Genomic DNA, 21,178 nt, shown 5'->3' with positions numbered 1-21,178 from the left:
CCATGAGTGCCTTCCAAACTTTAAACATTGCTAGATGCCTAAATTGGAAAAAGGTATGGATCGAGGGAGATTCTAACAATATTATAAAAATTTTGGAAGGGTATCACAAAGCTTCATGGACTACTGACCATATAATAAATGACACAATAACTACTATGTAATGTCCCCATCATAAAATACATGTATTTAATTAAAACCTTGTTACTAGGCTGATTGATTTAATATATAATTTAATTGTTTCCATAGGTAAGTATGGTCATTGGCTATCTTTGTACACCCTTGGAAGGTTTTTTCGATGGGTATTTAAGCACGACATGTAGGTAGTCGTAGGTATGCAATTTGGATTATTTTTTCTAGACTGCGAATTCCCGTTGGGATTCTCTGTTGTTCGCCATTTCGGAAGTGAAAGACCTTCCCTATTTGGCTCTTCCGGTTTCGGTGGAATTCAACCGTCACCCTAATCTGTCACTTGTAAGTTGTAACACTTTGCTCAAATTTGACAAGTCAGAGCACTATCATATTGGCATATATCGATTGAAGGGTTATTCATGTTTAGTTTCTCTTATTGTGTGTGAATTTCATCTAAATCTATTGTGTTTATGTATGAATGGAATTGCATTCACAGTTGATGTTTTATCACTTCTAGCTCAAGAACCTACCAAACAATTTCCTTTTCAAACATATCCGTACTACACTTCTATATACCATGGCCTGCTAACTCCACCATACAACCTGAAGACATACCTTACCGTATGGCCAACTGGCCTACCATACTACCATCCCTCCTATTGTCTTCACCATATGGAAGACATCTTGATACACCCACCATAGGTCCCTTTTGTGTGCTGCTCTTACACTGTATGACCTTTTTCTATGCCCTTGCTCGGACATCGTATGACCTTCTTGGTCAACAACTATACTTCCCATCCCTGTCACCATACAGACTCCCTCATTGCACTGTATGGCTTGTCTTTCCACACCGTATGGGCTTCCTGATATCCACCATATGGTCAGAGTACAAACCCCGTGTGGCTACCATTGTACCTTGTATGTTGTATGACCTCTACTAAGACACTTTACATGGGCCTCAGCTTTCATCTCCATCCAATTTCAGCCCCTCCGTACTTAGGAACATCATAGTAGTATCAAAGCTTTTGATTCTGTCAGCCTGTAGAAGTGAATGCAAGTTTATACTCGAAGGAGAAGGTGAAATAACCTCATTGCTAGAATGGGAAATCATCAGGATCCTATGGTAGAACCCATGAATCTTTTAAGAGAGCTACAGAAATCAAATACAAATCAACAAAACCCAAAGGTTGATGCTGGAAACACTACAAAAATTATCTAAGGGAAAGTTAGCAGGAGAACAAAATGGGCATAACAATGGCTCAGTTTCAGGAAGGGCAAATTTTCAACCCTCTCTCCCTCGACCCTCAATACCCATCTTCCTTCCAAGGACGGAAGCACCGCCCAAAGAAAGAGAACCCACTTTTCGGGAAATGCAAGAAAAATTCGTGAAGATTGGTAGAACGCGAATATGGAAGTTGATATATCTTATAGAGACTATGTTGATCTAAGAATGAGATATTATGGCGGGGGAAATCGCGGTTATTTTAATGATGATCATAGGAGAAAGATTGGAAAGGTAAACTTATCACCATTTGATGGATCTAGAGCCATTAACACACAGTCATGGATTTTGAAAGAAAATACCTATTTCCAACTCAATACAATGCCCAAAGAGGAAGCAATCAAGTTCACAATAGTTCATCTCAAAGAAGTGGTGCATGAGTGGTGGCATCATGGATTAGTCACTCTCAGTCATGACCAAGTAACCTCTTATGTCGAGTTCACTGAGAGACTCATCGACCGTTTCGATGGGACAGATCCTGAGCTAAACTTCAAAGATCTAGCTCAGCTAAAGCAAATGGGCACGGTAGACAACTACGTCACTGAGTTCCAAAGGTTGTTAGTATTAGTCACAGACATCTCTGAAAGACATCGAATTGTCTTATTCATGGATGGGTTGAGAGAACCTTTGAGAGACTGGATCAAAGGGTTCAACCTGTGTACACTCAACAAAGCTATTGAGAAGGTGCATGACATGGCCACATCTTCTTCCAAAACTCACACAGCTACACCAACACTAACCCCACAAGAAGACAAAGGCAAGGAGCTAATTCAAAAAAAACCTCAATTTGATGAAGATTCTCATGAAGAGCTCTAGAGGAAGAAGCTTTGTTTCACATGCAAAGAGCCATGAGGACTTGGTCATCATTGCCTTGGGAAGGGAAAGATTCATCACATTGAGGTGATATCTGATGACAATGGACAAATACCTGCAGTGACTGATGAAGAAATTACCTAGCAAGAGAGAATAAATGCCCTGATACAAAAAGGGGGTTCCATTGCTACCATCACTACAGGGACTGGAAGTGGTATCTTTAGGGTTTGTGGCACACTTCATGGAAAACGAATCCCAATCATGATTGATAGTGGTGCCACACTCAATTTCATCAATTCAACTTTGGTCACTATTAAAGGCCTGTGTGTAGTTGAGCATGGAGGATTTGAGGTTAAGGTTGTAGGATGAACCTTGTTATCTTGCACTCATGTGATCCCATGGCTACAAATTTCCATGGGAAACTATACCGTGATAGATGATTTCTTTGTCATAGATTTGGTTGATACTGATATCATATTGGGCATCAAGTGGTCGGAAACTCTTGACCAGTACACCCAAAGTTTCAAAAGGATGGACTTTTCAGTCAAGGAAGATGGCAAGAAGGTGTGACTAAGAGGAATGTCGAATTAAGGATCGAGGGAAGTCACAATCAAGAAGATGGAGGCCATTTTAAAACATGATTTGATCCTAGATGCTACAAGTAAAAACATGACAATCAACACCTTACCCCATTCCTTGGATAATTGGTATGCCCATCTACTGGTCGAGTACTCCAAGAACACTTTTGCATGTTAGCTGATGGATGGCTATATACAGGATGAAAGATGATAAAGTTATTGATGACATCATTTACTTCGCTAGCAAGATCTATTTAGTACCTGACTCAAAACTGAAGAAGCTCATTGCGGAAGGTTTCCTGCAGTCCAATTTGCATTTGCTTGAGGACAAGCAAATTTTGGGATGGGAGGATTGTAATGTCCCTGTCATAAAATAAAAGTATTTAATTAAAACCTTGTTAATGGGCCAATTGATTTAATAAATCTTGGACCCATTTTTAATTTAATTGATTCTGTAGGTAAGTATGGCCATTGGTTATCTTTGTACACCCTTAGAAGGTTTTCCTGATGGGTATTTAAGCATGACATATAGGTAGTCGTAGGTATACAATTTGGATTATTTTCTCTGTACTACAAATTCCATTGGGATTCTTTGTTGTTCACCATTTCAGAAGTGAAAGACCTTCCCTATTTGGCTCTTTTGATTTCGGTGGGATTCAACCCTCACCCTATTTCGTCGCCTGTAAGACTTCACTCAGATCTGGCAAGTTGGAGCACTATCATATTGGCATATATCAATTCAAGGGTTATTCGTGTTCAGTCTCTCTTATTGTGTCTGGATTTCATCTAAATCTATTGTGTTTATGTATGAACAGGATTGCATTCATAGTTGATGTTTTATCATTTCTAGCTCAAGCACCTACCAAACGATTTCCTTTTCAAACGTATCTGTATTGCACTTCTATATATCGTACGGCTTGCTAACTCCACCATATAGCCTAGAGACATACCTTACTATACAGCCAACTAGCCTACCATACTACCATCCTTCCTATTGTCTCCACCGTACAGAAGACATCCTGATACGGCCTTTTCCTATGCCCTTGCTCGGACACCGTAGGGCCTTCTTGGTCGGCAGCTGTACTTCCCCTCCCCATCACCATACGAACTCTCTCATTGCATCGTACAGCTTGTCTTTCCACACATTATGAGCTCCTTGATATCCACCGTATAGTCAGAGTATAGACCCCATGCGGCTACCATTGTGCCTTGTATACCGTACGACCTCTACTAAGACACATTACACAGGCCTCAGCTTTCATCTCTATCCAGTTTCAGCCCCTCCATACTTAGGAACATCACATACTATAGAAAACTTTGAAGATTGTCATATTGACCATGCATATCATGAGGTCAATAAGGTGGTTGATGGCCTAGTCAACCTTGGTGTCCAACTTAAGGCAACAACGACTTGGGAAGGGAAGAGTAATTTAAATAATGACATCACCTTGTCACTTAGATATGATCGGATTAATGAACAACTTGGAAATCTCTTGATTAATGATGGAAAGAACACTTTGTATTTTGTTACCAGTCTTGGAGGTGACATTCATCTGACTATGTAGAGGCTTACTATTGCTACTTTTATCTCTCGTGCTTTCTAGGTGATGTATTGCTTTATTGGTTTTAAGTGCATTGTTTTTTGATATTTCCTAGAACTTTCACCTTCTTTCTTTTGACTTTGTTAGTTTGAAGATGATGATTGATCTGAGAAGAGTTGAGCCAACCACTTGTGAGGAATTGAAATGTAAAGCCACAATTTGGTACTGGCTGTGGAAGGGAAGAGTGACTTCTTACTTGGAAAAGATCCACGGGTATGATCGGAAGGTCACTAGGATCTTTTTCCAAGAGTGGAACAATGGTAAACTTAATCTATTTGGAAAGGAGGTCATGGCAGATGAGAACCTTGTGGCTAAGGCTACTAGCCTCTCAACAATGGGCATTAAATTTTTCAAAGATAGTAAGGTGTCAAACAGTGTGCTTAAGAAGTTCCCCAAACCAAAAGAGGAAAAGGAAATGCTAGTGAAATGTAGCAATTCTTACTTTGATCCTGAGCAGATTAAGCCAATTTGGCATGGAGTTCTTAAGCCTATAATGGAGTATTTCATTCTTGATGGGAGATTCACTAGAGTGTATGGTATCATATTGTGATGCTTAATCATTTCAAGCATAGGATTTAGGTTTCTTTCCCCAATTATCTTCTCTTTCCACATCCAACATTAAATATCACAGGAAGAGCCCTAAAATCTGGTTCTTCATCAAGGCATTTTTTTTGTAAATTTTATTAGCATTTCGAGGCTAGGGTTTCTAAAATCCCCTAGATTTCTAGTTTTTTCTGAAGGTGATAGGGGGCATAGGTTTGATGTAGTGGAGAAGGATTAAGAGATGGAAGAAGATGAGTATAGGAGGCTACCCCAATCCCCACCTCTCCCTCCTTGCTAAAAAACCCAAAATCTTGCCCAAGAAGAAGTTGGATGGCACTTCCAAAACTAGAAGATTTGTGGAGAAAGAGGGGATGAATATTGAGGAGGATGAGGAGGACGATTATTTCCCTCCTCCCCTGGAAAAGAAGCATAAGAATATCCCTAGTTTGGAGGCTCTAGGTGTCACTAAGGTTAAAAAGGTAAAACTCAATGCAAGTTGTTTTGGCTACACCTGTAATAAACAAAACTATCAAGAACGTTAAGAAAGGGAGGGGTCTCTTGTTTCTAAAGGAAATAAGACTGGCAAGAATTATGCTAGGAAAGTTAAAGTTCTAGTTTTAGTGGATTATGAGAGTTTTGTTGATCATGACCTCCCTATTTCGCCCTCCCAATCTGAGGACTCTTCTCACCCAAAGGACAGTGAAGCTTGGTCTACCTCTATAGAGCTGAGTGTTGATGATTTTCAGGATAAGAGGAAATTTTCCTTTCGGGTAATGAGAACTGCAAAATTTAGCTCCATTTATTCCTTCAAACTGATGAGATGGGTCTTCCATGAGATAAAGGGCCTTAGCCTGAAGTATTGTGCCCTTTCATCTAAAATTGAGGAAGTGCAACTCAAGGATGGTAATAATGCTTCCCAGTCTATTCTTGTCCCTCCTTCAAACCCTTCTTCTTATGCTTTTCGGACCTCTCATGAGAAGAAGATTATGATGGATAGCCTCAATAAGTATGTAGAATCTGATGAAAAAAACATTGAAATGTTTGATAAAGTTGGAGGAAATTAACCAAATGATTGACAAAACAGATGCCAGCCTCAGGAAGATTATGGATCGTAGCCATCAAATTGTTAAGTCTACTACTGAAAATATGAAAGATCTGGTGGCTAGTCTGGAAAGCTCCCATCAAGAAAGATCCATTGCAGACCTTGACCAGGAAAAAGAGGCATCTGCTAGAGCTACTGCGGGTCCGGGTAAATGAACCAGAGCCAGTTTATAGAAGAAGTATGTTTCTATGCCTTAGAGCATCATGGAGCTGAAGAATATTTCTTAGAGGATGAACCTTCTTGAGAAGGAGTTAGCTGATAGCTTGAAGAACCTAGGTTAATTCTATTTCTTCTCTTGATTTAGTTTGTGTTGTGTCGGATTTTGGCTAGTTCTCTACTGCTATTTTTTTCTTTTGCCTGCCTGGTTTTGCCTTTTTCCCTTTTTCTTTTTGGGGGACTTCAATGATATTTCCATTGTATTATCTTTGTAAAGGGTTTTTCCTTTTTCCCTTTTTCTTTTTGGGAAACTTCAATGATATTTCCATTGTATTATCTTTGTTAAGGGTTTTGTATCTTCAAAACCTGTTTTTTCTTTAATCAAACAATTTTACAACTTTTGCCCGTACTTATCAAACTGACTGAAAACTTGATGTCTACCCCTAATAGATGCCAAAATGGACAATATGACTTTGTGCACCTGCACCAAGATCTCAAGTAGATATTTTGAATTCTTAGTTCTGAAATAAGCAGGGTGTATTGTAACTGTGTTCCTGTACCTCTAATATTGAATATGTAGACACCTTTTCTAATTTTGTGTTGCGTAAAACTCTTAAAATCTTATGTCATGCCACCTCTTATCACCATTATAGAATACTTCTCAACATTAATGACTAAATTATAAAAAATGTTAAACTCTGTCTTCCATCTTCATTGACAAATTATTTGAGCCAATATTTCATTTCAAATTTTGTAGGAAATTTGACTAGAAGACAGATTTCTATATAGATTATTTGCAGAATGCTTTGATGACCTTGACTATATGTGACAGTCTCATGAAGGTAGCTTTTAAGGTCATCAATAACTTGAAACCAGACTGGTATACAAGAACCTTATGGAAGTAGACATTGAGGAGATTGGTATTTCTACTGACCTTATATATTGTTCATTAAGATGTAGGCCTCCATTCACCTTTCAATTTGAAAATGAGTCTGTTATATAAAATATAACACAGCTTCAACATTAGGTCTACTTAAGTTGCATTAGCCAATTTGTTTCACCTCAAGAGATCTATATCGTATTAAGGCAAGACACTTGAAAATTATAGTTGATGCATTTCAGAGCTAAGGACCCAATGAAGGGTGATTGAGTCTGGAAGCTTACAAAAATCAAGAAAAATGAACTATACTACATAAAACAACTTGAGATCTTATTTGACTCCAGAAAAATATTCATCAACAGAAGTCACCATTTCATGAAAATAAGACTCACACAAAGAAAAAAATATATCTAGCAAACTAATTTTATGAAAACCACACCAACACCATCTATGGTGACAATATCGCTGAAAAAACAAAAAACACAATTCAGCAACACACACCACCACTTTTATTTGACACCCAAACCCCCTTAAGTTATGACACTCGATGATTTGCTTCAGTACCTACAGCAGATCTTTTAGTTTTAAGTGAGGATGACATCTTTTAATGAGATTTTCCCTAAAATACAGTCTGGCACAATCCTCCACGAGCTGCCAATAAATCATTTGACAAAAATTTACTAGGTCACTCTCAAAATCATTTTAACTACCGCCCCAACACTGCAATCAGGAACCGAAAATAGAATTTGCCCCTGCATCAATAGTGAATTATTTTACTATCAAAACAGTGTAGTTGCATAAAATCATTTCAAATTTTAAACTAGAAACTAAGCAAAACTGTTTTTACCTTCAATTAATAATATTATTGAAATGCTCTTCCCATGACAGAATTTTTTTGTTTCCCTAGCCAGAAGATATACGGTTATACTTAACCTGGATTAAAAGTAAAGCTGGTCTCCAAACGGTTTCCAGTATTTCATATTACTGAACCCAGATTACAAATTGCAACACAAATCTTCCTAATAATTAACATCCACTTGAGTATGTCCTGTATCAACCCAGTGAATTTGTAACTGCAATTCAAATATTTGCAGAGTTTTCCTCTTCATAGGAAAGGGCATTTTAGATAATCTTTAGAGCAGAGATTATCCAAGGAAGGCATTTGCCAAAGATATTAGTAGATGAAAGATATTCTAGATTTTTAATGAATGTTCTCATTTTCAACATGATCTTCACCCTGCAACTCAAATTTGAGAGAATTGGTCAGAACTTGACAAAAGTCTAGTTTGCTTGGATTGTAGAGTTCCTAGTACCTTCAAATAATCTATCTAACTTCTACTCGCTTACCCTAAATGATCGATTGATATAAGACTCAGCTGATCCTTCAAAGACCCTGAGATGATTCTCAGCTTGAGCTGCCTACACTACAAAAGAAAAAGTTGTAGACAAAATAATGAGATAATGATCCCAATAGAAAATCCAGAAATATAATGCTTTACCTGTCGATTCCAGTTAGTGGAAGATGTGATTAACAACAAAATGGCAGTCTGGAGGGCTGTTCCACAAATCATGCCAGTCCAAATGCCCTGTTCCAACATAAAGAAGTCAAATTTAGAGAATCTTCATACTTATTGGCTAAGATACGGATGCTCTCCTCCTGGCGCCAGATGCTGATGCTGCTACGTCCGGAAGCGTGGATGTTTTTGGGTTCTGTTCAGATGCTCGCAGGAAGCACATCCTGGGCATGTGATGCGTTGCAACACATCCACTAAGCATCCACAGGGCCAGTATACAACGCATCCACATGCCCAGGATGCGCTTCCTACGAGCATCCAAGAAGAACCCGTGGTCAAAAGGCCATTTCCACACCAAAATCACTTAAATGTCTATTTCAGCATGTGTTTTATTGTGTTTTTTGAATTCTTTTTTGGCTCCTTTTTGCTCATAAACCCTAAAAGAGGCCATTCATTGTTCATTCCTTCATTATTTTTGTATATTTCTTGCATGTCTTTGCATATATATATATATATATATATCCAAATGCATCCAAAATCAAAACAATAAAAATCGCACCTGTGCATCCGCATCAGCATCGACAGCTTAGCTAACTTGTAATGTAAAAAAAATAGCTATTGAGAATTTGCATTCTGAATTGAAAGAAGCTGTCTACCTTGGCTCCAAGGTCGAACTTATATCCCATAAGAAGCCCAAGGGGTAATCCAATAACATAGTAGCACCCAATGTTTACATAGGCTATCAGACCTTGCCAACCTCCCCCTACAGCCACACCTGAGTTGTTCACACCATAAAACAGAAGCTTCAAAATTTATGATCCAGTCTCAACCCACTATAAAAAATATCATTAATTATACGCTATGAACTGCTCAGCTTCCAGATTTACAGCCATGTAAACCAAGACTTGTGAATTGGTATTTATACTCTACCTGATAGAACTGGTTGTACACTATTTAAAACCATTGTCGCTCCAAGCAACATTGCCATATCTGAGACTGTTTCTATGACCAATTTACTATTTGTGAATAGTACCGCAAAATCATTTTTGGTTGCAAGAATGATTGCCATACATATAAGCCCAATTGACAATGATGTTACAACTACAACGATGACGGAAAATTTTGCAGCTTTAGGGCGACCGGCTCCTAGTTCATTTGATACTCTTACACTGCATACATTGAATGCAGACTAAGAACTGCTTGCAAGTTTGTCAAAGATATGAAATGGACACCCCTTGTAAATCAAAAAGCTTTTATTTGTTCAAGTAATCTGTCTACCTTGGTTATAAGGTAAGTATTTGGCTAATAATTTCATTTGTAAAGAACCCAAAACAAATATGTAACATGATATAGCAAGAGAAAAAATCATACCTAATTGCAGCATTGAAACCAATGAAAATCATGGCTTCCCATCCATTCAAGTTCATGCTGTAGAAGGAACAGATAGAACACTGTCAAAAGAGATACATTTAGCAAACATGTTACCTATTTAAGCAGCCATATATGTCATGACTAGAGAAACCCAATTTGTGTAGAGGCACTTTGATGTATGAAATTCAAATATCTTAGTTGTAAACACAAGTAGTAAGAGCCAGAAGTAGGGGATGCTTACTAGTAGTGCAAACAGATCTTAAATAAGCCAGAAGTAGGGGATGCTTATTAGTAGTGCAAACAGATCTTAAATAATACATCAGATTTTGATGTTGTTTTTGTCTTGACGTACGTCTCATTTACTTAAAGCGCTTACTTTGGCTTTTGCTTAGGAACAATTCATGGAATCTATTATACTTGCAAGATTGAAAAAGTGATCATTTCAAAGTGTTGTCCAATACCTATTTGAAGACATCCCAATAATTGTGCTCTATAGCCACCAAAAAATTTGTCAATAGTGATGTACAAAGGTCTTTGTAGTCATCTACTATGGGTACCAAAAAAATTACACAACTCTACTTGAAGTTTACAAATCATAACTATTGGTGGTACAACTAGACGACTTTTGATCCCTGTGAAATTTATTAGTGAACTTTTAGTTATCATTTTTTATAAAATTTTGAAGGATTAAGTAAACAAGGAGTGTACAATCACTGAAACATAATTGGCTTCTCGGCCACTTCTCCCAGTTAAAGTGAAAGTTATGCTGGTAAACTAAAACTACATTTAAATAAAAAGTTGGATTTTTAAATTAATAGACTTATGTAGGTCCTTCTCACCAGATAGACATGGCATCAACTTCAATTGCTGAATTCTTTAGATGGCCGGTCATAATAATCAATGACATCATATACCAGAACTCCAAACTGAAAATGACAGCCAATACAAATGAGTTCAACTAGTTAATTCAGATTGGCTCACTTCCTCAGAGATATATGGTTCATCGTCATCTCCTAATTAATTAGTCTACCATAGATTGAGTTCAGAACCAAAAAAAACACAAATACTGTGCTACTAACCATAGCATAATAGCCGACGCCACTGAAAGTCGAAGAAAAGGCCACAGATCACGAAAAACAAGCCAGGAGAATCCTTTCCAAGTATCTTGGCAAAAGAAAACTATATATAAAAATTGACCAGTAATAATAATATACCAGGAAAGATTTAATGTAATAGCTGCTCCAACCAATCCCAAACCCGCTTCGAAGATTAATAACCAACTCAGAAGAGCATGGATTATCAATGCAGCTAAGGCAAGAATAGCCATGAACATAACTTTCCTCTGTGCTTGAAGGAACTTTTGCATTGGGAAGTTTAATGCATAGGAAAACAGCTGTGGTAGCATCCAAAGTGTAAATTCTCCCGCTAGATTAGCTACATCTTCCTCCTGTCCCAGAAGTTTAAGAATTGGGGTGGCAAAAATGTAAATAGAAGTCAAAAGCACTGCTGTGCACAGAGATATAAACCATGATCGCTGCAGATACACTCCAAGCATTTGAAGTTTTCCTGCTCCAAAGGCCTGACCACACAGGGTTTCTAATGCACTGCCCATTCCCAACTGCACAGAACCCAGTTGAAATCTTATACGGTAGACATAGTCGAAAGAAATCGAGTTTGACTATTGCCATAATGTCAAGCATAAAGACAATATGTTTTCGTAGACCACCTAGAATTTTTTAGATAATTATCCGGACCTATGGAGTATCAAGATGAAAAACTGAAGCAATTTTTCATTTAAGATGTACTTCTGCAAGAATTAGCTTTCAAACAATCAAGTTAGTTGTTGCAAGCCGTTCATTCCAACATTTAGAAAAGGTTCCACTTTTAGCTATACTCGTCTCTTCCAACAAATATAGGTCTTCACACTCTTTTCAAATTCTATTTGGGCCTTCAAACACATGCCTCAAAGAGGCAGATTAGGGCTTACGAAGCTTCCAATGTAGATCAGTAAACTTGAGCAATCTAAACTTATATTCTAATGTCTATAATAAGATTACCCACTTCCGCTATAAACGTGTATGCTCAGTAGAACTGATATATATCACAATTTGCAAGATTTAATTGAGATAAGAAGTACAACATTGACATAAGGCAGACTGACATGTGGCACAAGTGCACTGGGCTCACAACTTCAAGGTCGAGCATTGGCAATCACCATATTCAAGCTTAGTATTAGAATTTCATGCTTGGTCTCATCATTTTTGTTTGTTTTCAGTAATTGGGAAGAGGGGTTGATATATTGTAGAAGTGGCCACTAAAGGGTTACAGATTTCTGTCACTTTTGTGAAGATGATTTGAAAGTGCAAAACTAAATATACAGGACAACAAGAATATAAAAGTACACAACACAAGTGTGGTTAGAGAAAACTTTGTCTACATCCACACTATTAGGGGAATCTCTTGTTATATCTTTTGTCTATTGACTTACATCATAGCTGTAGCTTTAGCTTGTTGATTACAATCTGTAATGAACTTCCAAATATACATATTTATAGAGGTTCACAAGAATTGAAGAGTCACATTAATTGGAGGGAAAGTAATTAATTGCAATGATAAATCATTAAGATCACCGGGCTTCACATAAACCCAACAAACCCCTACTTGAAGTCCAATTGCTGTAATGTGAGAAACTCCGCTACATTCTCTGACTATTATTTCTTTACAATGCTGAAAGAAACTCGGCAAAACTCAAACTTCTTTTGTGGAACAATCTTCATAAGTGCATCAGCTGGATTCTCCTTGGTGTTAATCTTCATTGCTTAAAGTTTGCCCTCCTCGATTGTACTTAGATGAAATCAAAGCGAACTTCAATGTGTTTAGTCCAACCATGAAAAACAATATTATTTGCTAAATCAATGGCACTTTTGCTATCACAAAACAAAACTGATCCTTGTTGAGGACAATCAAAATCGCCAAACAGTATCTGCAACCAAATATATTTAGCCTCAGTAGATGAAAGTGAGAACACTTGTTGCAACTTTGATGCCCAATTGATTGCTTTGCCCTGCTATATATTGTGAATATAAAAATTGTGATATATATTAGTTCTACAATGCCCAACAACTCTACCTTGCTCTAAGCCCAACTATGAAGATGATCCGAATGTGCAAAACTGAAAATACAGAACAACAAGAATATAAAAGCTGACAACACGAGTGTTTATTAAGGTTTGGCAAAATTTTGTCTACGTCCACACTCCAACAGGGGAATTTCTTATTATATCTTCTATCTACGAATAGCAGGGCAAAGCAATCAATTAGACATTAAAGTTGCAACAAGTGGTCTCACTTTCATCTATCGAGGCTGAATATATTTCTCTCACCGAAGGGGCAAAATAAATGATTAGGTTGCAGCGTTTGTCTAGTGATTTTGATTGTTCTCGACAAGGATCAATTTTGTTTTTTGATAGCAAAAGTGCCTTTGATTCAGCAAAGAATGTTGTTTTTCATAGCCAGACTTCACACATTGAAGTTTGTTTTCATTTCATCAGGAATACATTTGAGGACGGCAAATTTCAAGTAAGGAAGATTAACACCAAAGAGAAACCAACTGATGCACTTTTGGAGATTGTTCCATGAAAGAAGTTAAAGTTTTGTTGAGCTTCTCTCAGCTCAGTATTGTAATGAAATAACAGTAGGGGAATGTCTCACATTACAGTAGAGGGAGTTTGTTGGGTGTATGTGAAGTCCAACAGCTTCATGATTTATTATTGCAATTTGTTATCTTTCCTTCCAATTGATGTGGCTATTCAATTATTGTGAGTCTCTATAAATATGTATATTTGGAGGTTCATTCCAGATTGAAGCTATAGATGTGATGTAAAATCCATAGCCAAAAGATGTAATAAGAGATTCCCCTGTTGCAATGTGGACTTTGGCCTAACCACAATAAACACTTGTATTGTGTGTTTTTATATTCTTCTTTTGTGTATTTTCAGTTTTGCACTCTGGGATTATCTTCACAACTTTGTGGTAGCAAAGTAGGGCATTGTCATCCTTCTCTAAAGCAATCGTTGTCTTTGAATTAAGCATACACTGCATTGGTTCTTGGCAGATTCTCAAGATTATGTCCATTGTCCATGTGGCCCGAGGCTAACTACCATAGCAACTATAGCTCTAAAACAATACAATAATTGGAACAACTATTTTATGATTCCCACATTTCGTCAATTTTGTGTAAGAACTAAACTTTCAGAAAAGCCAGTTAGCATGTTGAATCCCCCCGCCCCCCACAAAGCTCTCAGGATTCATTGCGTCAATAAATTTGGAGTCAAAAAAATCTGTCAATTCTACAAACACCCAAGTTTATGTTGGAGTTAATGTTCCAACAGTAGTCAATAATAATTGTTGCATATGTGGCAAATCTTGTCAAGTTGATGGCAACACAAGTTTAGTTTAGGTGTGAGTCAAAGAATTTTAGTTTGAATTAAGTTCTCATTGTAGATTTGTTGAGTTAAGTGTCCATAAGTTTCGGTTAGCTGTCAAGTTTGTGTGTTTTGTCAATCTTATTAGAAGTCATTTAGGAATGTTGTTGGGTCAAACTATTGTATAAATTTGCACCTATTATTCAATAACATCATGTTAGAAATTCTTTCATTCTCTATTAAATTTTTGCTGTTCTATTTTTCCAATAGCTTACACTAAATGCCATAGGCCTTTACCCATTCCATGAAAGTGCTCTTCACATTTCATCTTGGATAGGAGTTTTCTATTGCTGTATACGGAGAGCAATAAGGAGTAATGTAAAATACTTTTTAACTAAGATCTGATGTATGTTTAAAAGAAAGGATCTTTATGGTAGTCTTACTCGTCCTGTCTTTTTAATAATTGCCTACAAAACTTTTGCTTCTCATTTTTGAATAGTTGTCTATTTTCAAAATCAGTTATAGATCATCCCAAGTTTTGAACTGATGACAGTCCTGACAGGGACTTGCATACGTCTCAGTTACAAGTAAATCCACAAAAGTACTTTCTAAATTTCTGTCTATTGTACATCTAACATATGTAAATAGATTTTTTCATCTTCTTTATTGTTATCTTAATAATTTGATGCAGGGCATCCACGTGGAGGGGGGCATCAGGATTTCCAGAAGTTTTAATTTCTGCATTACTTTCTTCCTTAACAGTTTGACACTAAATCTAGCAAAAATGTGAGTGGTCTGAGAATAACGCAGCAGACAAGTGGGCATTTATGCTCTTTTGGAAGAATAATTCTTTAAGGGTTTTGTAGGGATTAAGATTGGAGGTAGAGTTTTTGGGTGTTAATAGCTATGTTTTCATACTGTCGCAGGTTTATATTGGAGCTGAATCAAATTTTAACATTTACTTTGAAAATAATAGGCTTATTGATTTGATTTTGGTTTATGTACTAAATCTTTAATAGAAATCTCTGAATTTTCTTGCTTATATTGTTGTGAGTTTTCAACATTCAATTTGCAAAATCAGCTGCGTCAAGTTTAGATTTTGGAGTGGTAATAGCTATGTTTTCATGCTGTGGCAGGTTTATATTGGAGCTGAATCAAATTTTAACATTTACTTTGAAAATTAATAGGCTTATTGTTTTGATTTTGATTTAAATACTAAATCTTCAATAGAAATCTCTGAATTTTCTTGCTTTTATTGTAGTGAGTTTTCAACATTGACTATGAAAAATCAGCTGCGTCAAGTTTTGACGGGAGAACTCTTACATTTGTGTTATCAGAAAAGGTTTATTCGCCCGAGAGAGATGTTTGCACCAAAATTGAGCCTGAAGGTATTGTCAGAAATGTATGCAAGAGGAGCCCCAAATTGTTAGGTTAGAGCCGGAGTTTGAAGTGGAGGAAGAAATCTTCCAAATGCTGTCTGTGGTAATGATTTCAGAGCCTTGAAAAAGCAAATTGAACCTTTTCAAGAAGAAATTACAAGAGGTTTTACTGAAAGGGGAAAATGTGTGAAAGAAGAAGAGGAAGATAGGAAAAATGACAATGACACGAGTGGTGAAGAAGATGCAACAGCAAAAATAATCGTGAATGATGCATTGGTCTGGGTATCGTGAATGATGCATTGGTCAAAGATTGATGTTCCTATATTCAGTGGAAACCTGAACCTTGAAGAATTAATTGATTAGATAAACGGGAAGGAAAAATAATTTGAATTTGAAGAAGTTGAGCACCCAGACAGAGTGAGATTTACAAAGACCAAGTAGAAGAAACAAGCCTCTATTTCGTGGAAAAATGGTGCATCTTGAAAGAGGATGAAGAGGTGAAAATAAGATTAATAATTGGGATAGGATGGTGGAGAAAATCACAAGGCAGTTATTGCAGATGATTATGAATTAGACTTTTTAAAGAAAATGCAAGTCATACACGGAGGAAGAACAGTGATTGAAAATACAGAAGGGTTTCATAGGATTTAGATCCGGATTGGTCACTCAAAGGTCAGAAAAGAGAAGGTAACCTATTACGTTAATGGGTTGAAGCCAAGTATACAAGAACAGACGACTTTGGTAAAAGTTTACACAATGAAAAATGCATACCAGTTTGCCTTGATGATGGAAGAGATATTGAATAAAAAAATTGAGAACAAGCAAAGAGGAAGAGTCTGAGATGAAAAGAACATGAGGAAGATCATACAAGAATGATGATGATACAGATAATCAGAAAAATGAAGACCAAGGAAGCAGCCAAAAATAGAATATGATAATTCATATGGTCTTAGAGATTGAAATTCAAGAGGTACAGGTAGATTAGGTAGAGGTTTCAAAAGGGGAACCTTCAGAGAAACATATTTAAAGTGTGGAGATGTTAGACATGAGAAAGTTTGATTTTATTTGATTTTCTAGACTAACTGTGAAAATATGGAAGATGGCCCTATGCAGATTGCAGATTTGTTGCAGGAGTTTAAAGATATTGTTTCAAATAATGTGTCAGAAGGACCCCACCAATTAGAAGGATAATTTGCTAGATTGATTTGATTCCAAGAGAAAGTTTGTCAAAAAAATGCAGCCCAAATAATGTGTCAGAAGGACCCCACCAATTAGAAGGATAATTTGCTAGATTGATTTGATTCCAAGAGAAAGTTTGTCAAAAAAATGCAGCCCATAGATAATGAAGATTTGAATAGACAAGTTGCAGATTTGTTGAAGAAAGGTTTAATCAATGAGATTTTGAATTGTTGTACAGTTCTTGCAATGTTATCATCAAAGAAGGGGGAAATGGAAGGATTCTATATCCAATCAAATATAGATTTCCATTGCCTAGGATGGATGATGTCATGGATTACTTGAGTGGAGCACAGTATTACACCAAAATTGATTTGAAGAGTGGCTATCACCATATACGAATTGGAGGACATGAATGCAAAACAACTTTTGAGACTAAGATTTGATTTAATGGTTACCCATGCCTTTTGGGCTAAATAATGTGCCTAGTTCATCTATCATCTATGAGATTGATGAACGAAATATTGAAAGAGTTCTTGGGCATTATCAGATATTGTTTATATCGATCTTTAGGACACTAGAAGCACATGTGATGCATGTTAGACATGCTTTTAAGAATCTCAGAAATGGAAATTTCCGATTAACCTCAAGAAATGCAGCTTTGTGAAGAGGGAATTATTTTATTTGGGCTTTGTGGTGTCAAGAAATGGCATCAAGATAGACCCAGCGAAGGTTAAATCTATCTTAGAATGGACAGAACATAGATATGTAATGGAGTTGAGATCAATTTCATAGATTAGGAAGTTTTTATAGAAATTTCATTAGAGGTTTCTATGGTGTATGTGCACCACTAAATGAGACTGCAAGAGGAGATACTATAGGGGCAACAAAGAGTTTTGATCTATTGAAGGCCAAAGTAATAAAACAACTTGTGTCAGCACTACCAAATTTCAGCATGGTATTTCAAGTTGATTGTGATGAAAATGGCAGTGTTATTGGAGTTGTTTTGTGTCGAGAATGTAAACTCATTGCCTAGTTTGGTGTTGCCAAGAAAAAGTATTCAATTTATTATCAAGAGTTTTATGTCACTGTTGAAGCACTTAAGAAATGGAGACATTATCTCTTGCCAAAGGAGTTTGTTTATTTACTAATGAATAGTCAAGGAAAATTAAATTGAAGACATATGAAATGGGAAGAGTCATACAAAGTTATACATTTGTTTTGAAACATAAAATTGGGAATTCTTACATGGTTGTAAATGATTTGAGCGGGAAGTAGAATTCATTGATTGAAACACGAGTTGAAGTTGTTGGTTTTAATGAGCTCAAGGAGATCTATGAAGATCTTCATTTTCGAGAGGTATGGAAATCCGCAAAGAACCTATTGCAATTGATAGGACAAGATGGCACTATTGTTTCATTTAGGTTGGTATGTTATTCAAAGGTATTCAATTATTCATTCATGGTTTTGATAAGACTATAGCCCTTGTTGGTGAAATCTATTATTGGGCTCAATTGCAACAAGATGTGTTCCGATTTTCTGGGTATGTCAAGTGGCAGCGTGTGTTAGTCAACTACTACTTATATTTGAGAGGAAATTTGAGGAGATTAGAATGGATTTTGTTCTTGGTTTGCCTGCAACACAAAGAGGTCATGGTTCTATATTTGTCGTAGTAGATAGATTTTCCAAGAAGACTCAATTTATCCCATGTAAAAGCACTAAAGATTCTGCAAGTTACAGATTTGTTGAATACATGATCTCCCAAAAGGCATAGTTTATGATAGAGATGCAAAGTTTGTAGGATACTTTTGGAGGATTATTGAAGAAGCTGAGGACTGATTTGAAGTTTTATTCAGACTGCCATCCACAAACAGATGGTCAAACAGCCGTTTTAACCAGAATATTAAGAATTCTAGTTGGTGACAAAAGTGACGGGATTTGATTCTACCTCAAGATGAATTTGTATACAACTCTGTCAACAGAACCACAGGGAAATTTCCATTTCACATTGTTTATGGCAGCATCCTAAAGGATTCTTCAGATCTAAAAATTTTTGAGAGAAATGACAAGAAGAGGGTGCAAGAAGCATAAGACTTTACTAAGAACATGAAGAGCCTGCAAGATGGGGTAAGAAAGCACATTGATAAAATGAATTTTTAGTACAAGTCTAAAGCTTATTTGAAGAGGAGACATAAAGAATTTCAGATTGGTAATGATGTTATGGTTTAGTCGAGGAAAGAAAGATTCCTAGTTGGTGATTACAACCTAAAATTGAAGAAATTTGAGCCTTGCAAGATTGTATGAAAGCACAATTTGGGTAACACTTATGAATTGGAGTTACCCCTAATGAGCTAAATTGGGTAACATTTGTTTTGAATGTCAGTAGGTTTATTGCCTTCTGTTTGATTATTATTTTTTTTTTTTTTGCTTTCTGTTTGATTTATGTTCTAAGTTTTCAACAGAAATCTCTCAATTTCTCGCATACTGTTGTGAGCTTTTATCATTGAATTCGCTGTTGTAATATCAGTTGTGTCAAGTTTTGAAGGGAGAGTGTCCTCTTGTATCATAGGGTAATGGGCTGAAGTCTAGATTAATTATTATTATGTGTTAAGTTCGAGTAGACTTGAATCCAAGACCTTCCACATAAGAGACTCACAAGTTATCATTGTGCTGTAGGCTCTTGCCTCTCTTACATCATAGTTGTAAAACGTTTAATATGAGTAGGAAGTATGTTCTATAGTATGTTAGATCATACAACCACTATTGAATTTGAGACATAAGATTTCCAGAGTTTATAATAATATGGTACAGAGTTTCTTGATTATGTTGTGTGTAGTTTATTTGCATCCATTTTTTGAATCAAACTACACAGAACTTAATCCAGAAGCTCTATACTATACCATTATTATTACAATTCAGTTGTGCATTTTCAGTATCAAATTCATTGATATGATTCAATGTTAAATGTACCTTTCAATCTCAATCTAGGCAGATTCATATGAACCACTTCTCATGAGGAGTAGAAAGTAAAAATTGAATTAAATCCCCAAAACAACACTAGAACACCCAACATAATTTTAAGGCACATGATTTTCTTCTCAGTTAGCCTAAAGTACCAATAAAAAGAAAAAGAAAAGGCATGAAAAAGAAAATAAAAGACAAGGGCAGGCTATAGTGACCATAAGTCCAAAAGCCAGGCCTCCAATAACAGAGCCTTCAATTGTCACAGCTGCCAATTCCACAACACCCAAGTGGCCTGCACATATTGATGTGATTATTAAGATTGAATATTCACATATTCTGGTGAAAATGGCAGGCCCAGAAATGCTCCATAGTTTCTTTGACTCTGCCAAACTTTCTTTTACCAACTGTTGAAAACTAACAATACCGTCCAGGTCTGTCAATCTGATATTCTCTCTGCCACCAACTCCATGGTTACTGATCTCACCATCTTGTTCCTCTGCCTTCAACAATGGCGAACTAAGAACCTCGGCCATGTTTACAAGCAGAGAGAATTAACAATCTTCATGCATCTTCTTATGTTTCAGACAAAACTGGGATTTTTTTGACATATACTTGTCCTCTGTTGTCTTGAATTTGACGGAGAAAGTGTGTTTGTTGAAGGCAGGTGCATAGAATAGATCTGATTACAGAAGCAAGCATAAATTCCAAAGTAGCTCGAACGACGTAAAAAATTCAAAAAAATTCTAAAGATGACGTGGTTTATTCATGTTTGAATGATATTGCCGTAACTATGACGACGACGGACAAAAACATCGCCGTTGCCGGGGATCGAACCCGGGTCACCCGCGTGACAGGCGGGAATACTCACCACTATACTACAACGACTTTTCTTATTTTTCATATACAGAAATTTTTTATATTATTTATAATGGTGTGTAAATTGAAAATTTAAAGTCTACCATTTCCCCATGGGAGCAACAAGTTTTGACGTTTCTACCTAATAAGTGGCACTCACATTGTTTGCCTTCCAACTGATAGGCGTATATAAAATTCGTTAGTTCGAAATTTTGGATTTTTATATTTGATACTAAAATTTATATAAAATTCCTTTTGTCAAAATTTCTATTTACTAGTCATTGAAATATTATTGTGTTTATCTAAAATTTCCTTGATTCTCAAAAATAGAAATATATAAAAGAAATGAAGATTAATATAATACATTTTAAGTAGTACAAGGTTTATTTTTAATTGGTCAATCAATCAATTA

At 36.4% G+C, this 21,178-nt stretch overlaps 1 protein-coding gene and 1 non-coding gene across 2 annotated transcripts; both read right to left on the bottom strand.

Moving 5' to 3' along the window:
• Positions 1 to 8,022: 8,022 nt before the first annotated feature.
• Positions 8,023 to 20,578, bottom strand: LOC149544183 (protein DETOXIFICATION 33-like). Its single transcript, XM_089798707.1, has 9 exons — positions 20,127 to 20,578; positions 11,049 to 11,587; positions 10,809 to 10,895; positions 9,970 to 10,026; positions 9,529 to 9,767; positions 9,255 to 9,373; positions 8,584 to 8,670; positions 8,432 to 8,503; positions 8,023 to 8,321 (listed from the first exon to the last, which is right to left on the bottom strand). The coding sequence occupies exons 1-9, from the start codon at positions 20,442 to 20,444 to the stop codon at positions 8,286 to 8,288; spliced, it is 1,554 nt and encodes a 517-aa protein (XP_089654833.1). The 5' UTR covers positions 20,445 to 20,578; the 3' UTR covers positions 8,023 to 8,285.
• A 146-nt stretch (positions 20,579 to 20,724) lies between these two features.
• TRNAD-GUC (transfer RNA aspartic acid (anticodon GUC)) lies at positions 20,725 to 20,796 on the bottom strand. Its single transcript has one exon. It is a non-coding gene; the product is annotated as a tRNA-Asp (tRNA).
• Between the last annotated feature and the right edge of the window lie 382 nt (positions 20,797 to 21,178).

The sequence above is a fragment of the Cupressus sempervirens genome, chromosome 8 (assembly GCF_028749045.1).
Source record: "Cupressus sempervirens isolate cs-2001-9-10 chromosome 8, ASM2874904v1, whole genome shotgun sequence".
NCBI classification, from domain to species: domain Eukaryota; kingdom Viridiplantae; phylum Streptophyta; class Pinopsida; order Cupressales; family Cupressaceae; genus Cupressus; species Cupressus sempervirens.
The sequence above is the reverse complement of the archived record's forward strand: the minus strand, read 5'-3'. Positions and strand labels throughout refer to the sequence as shown.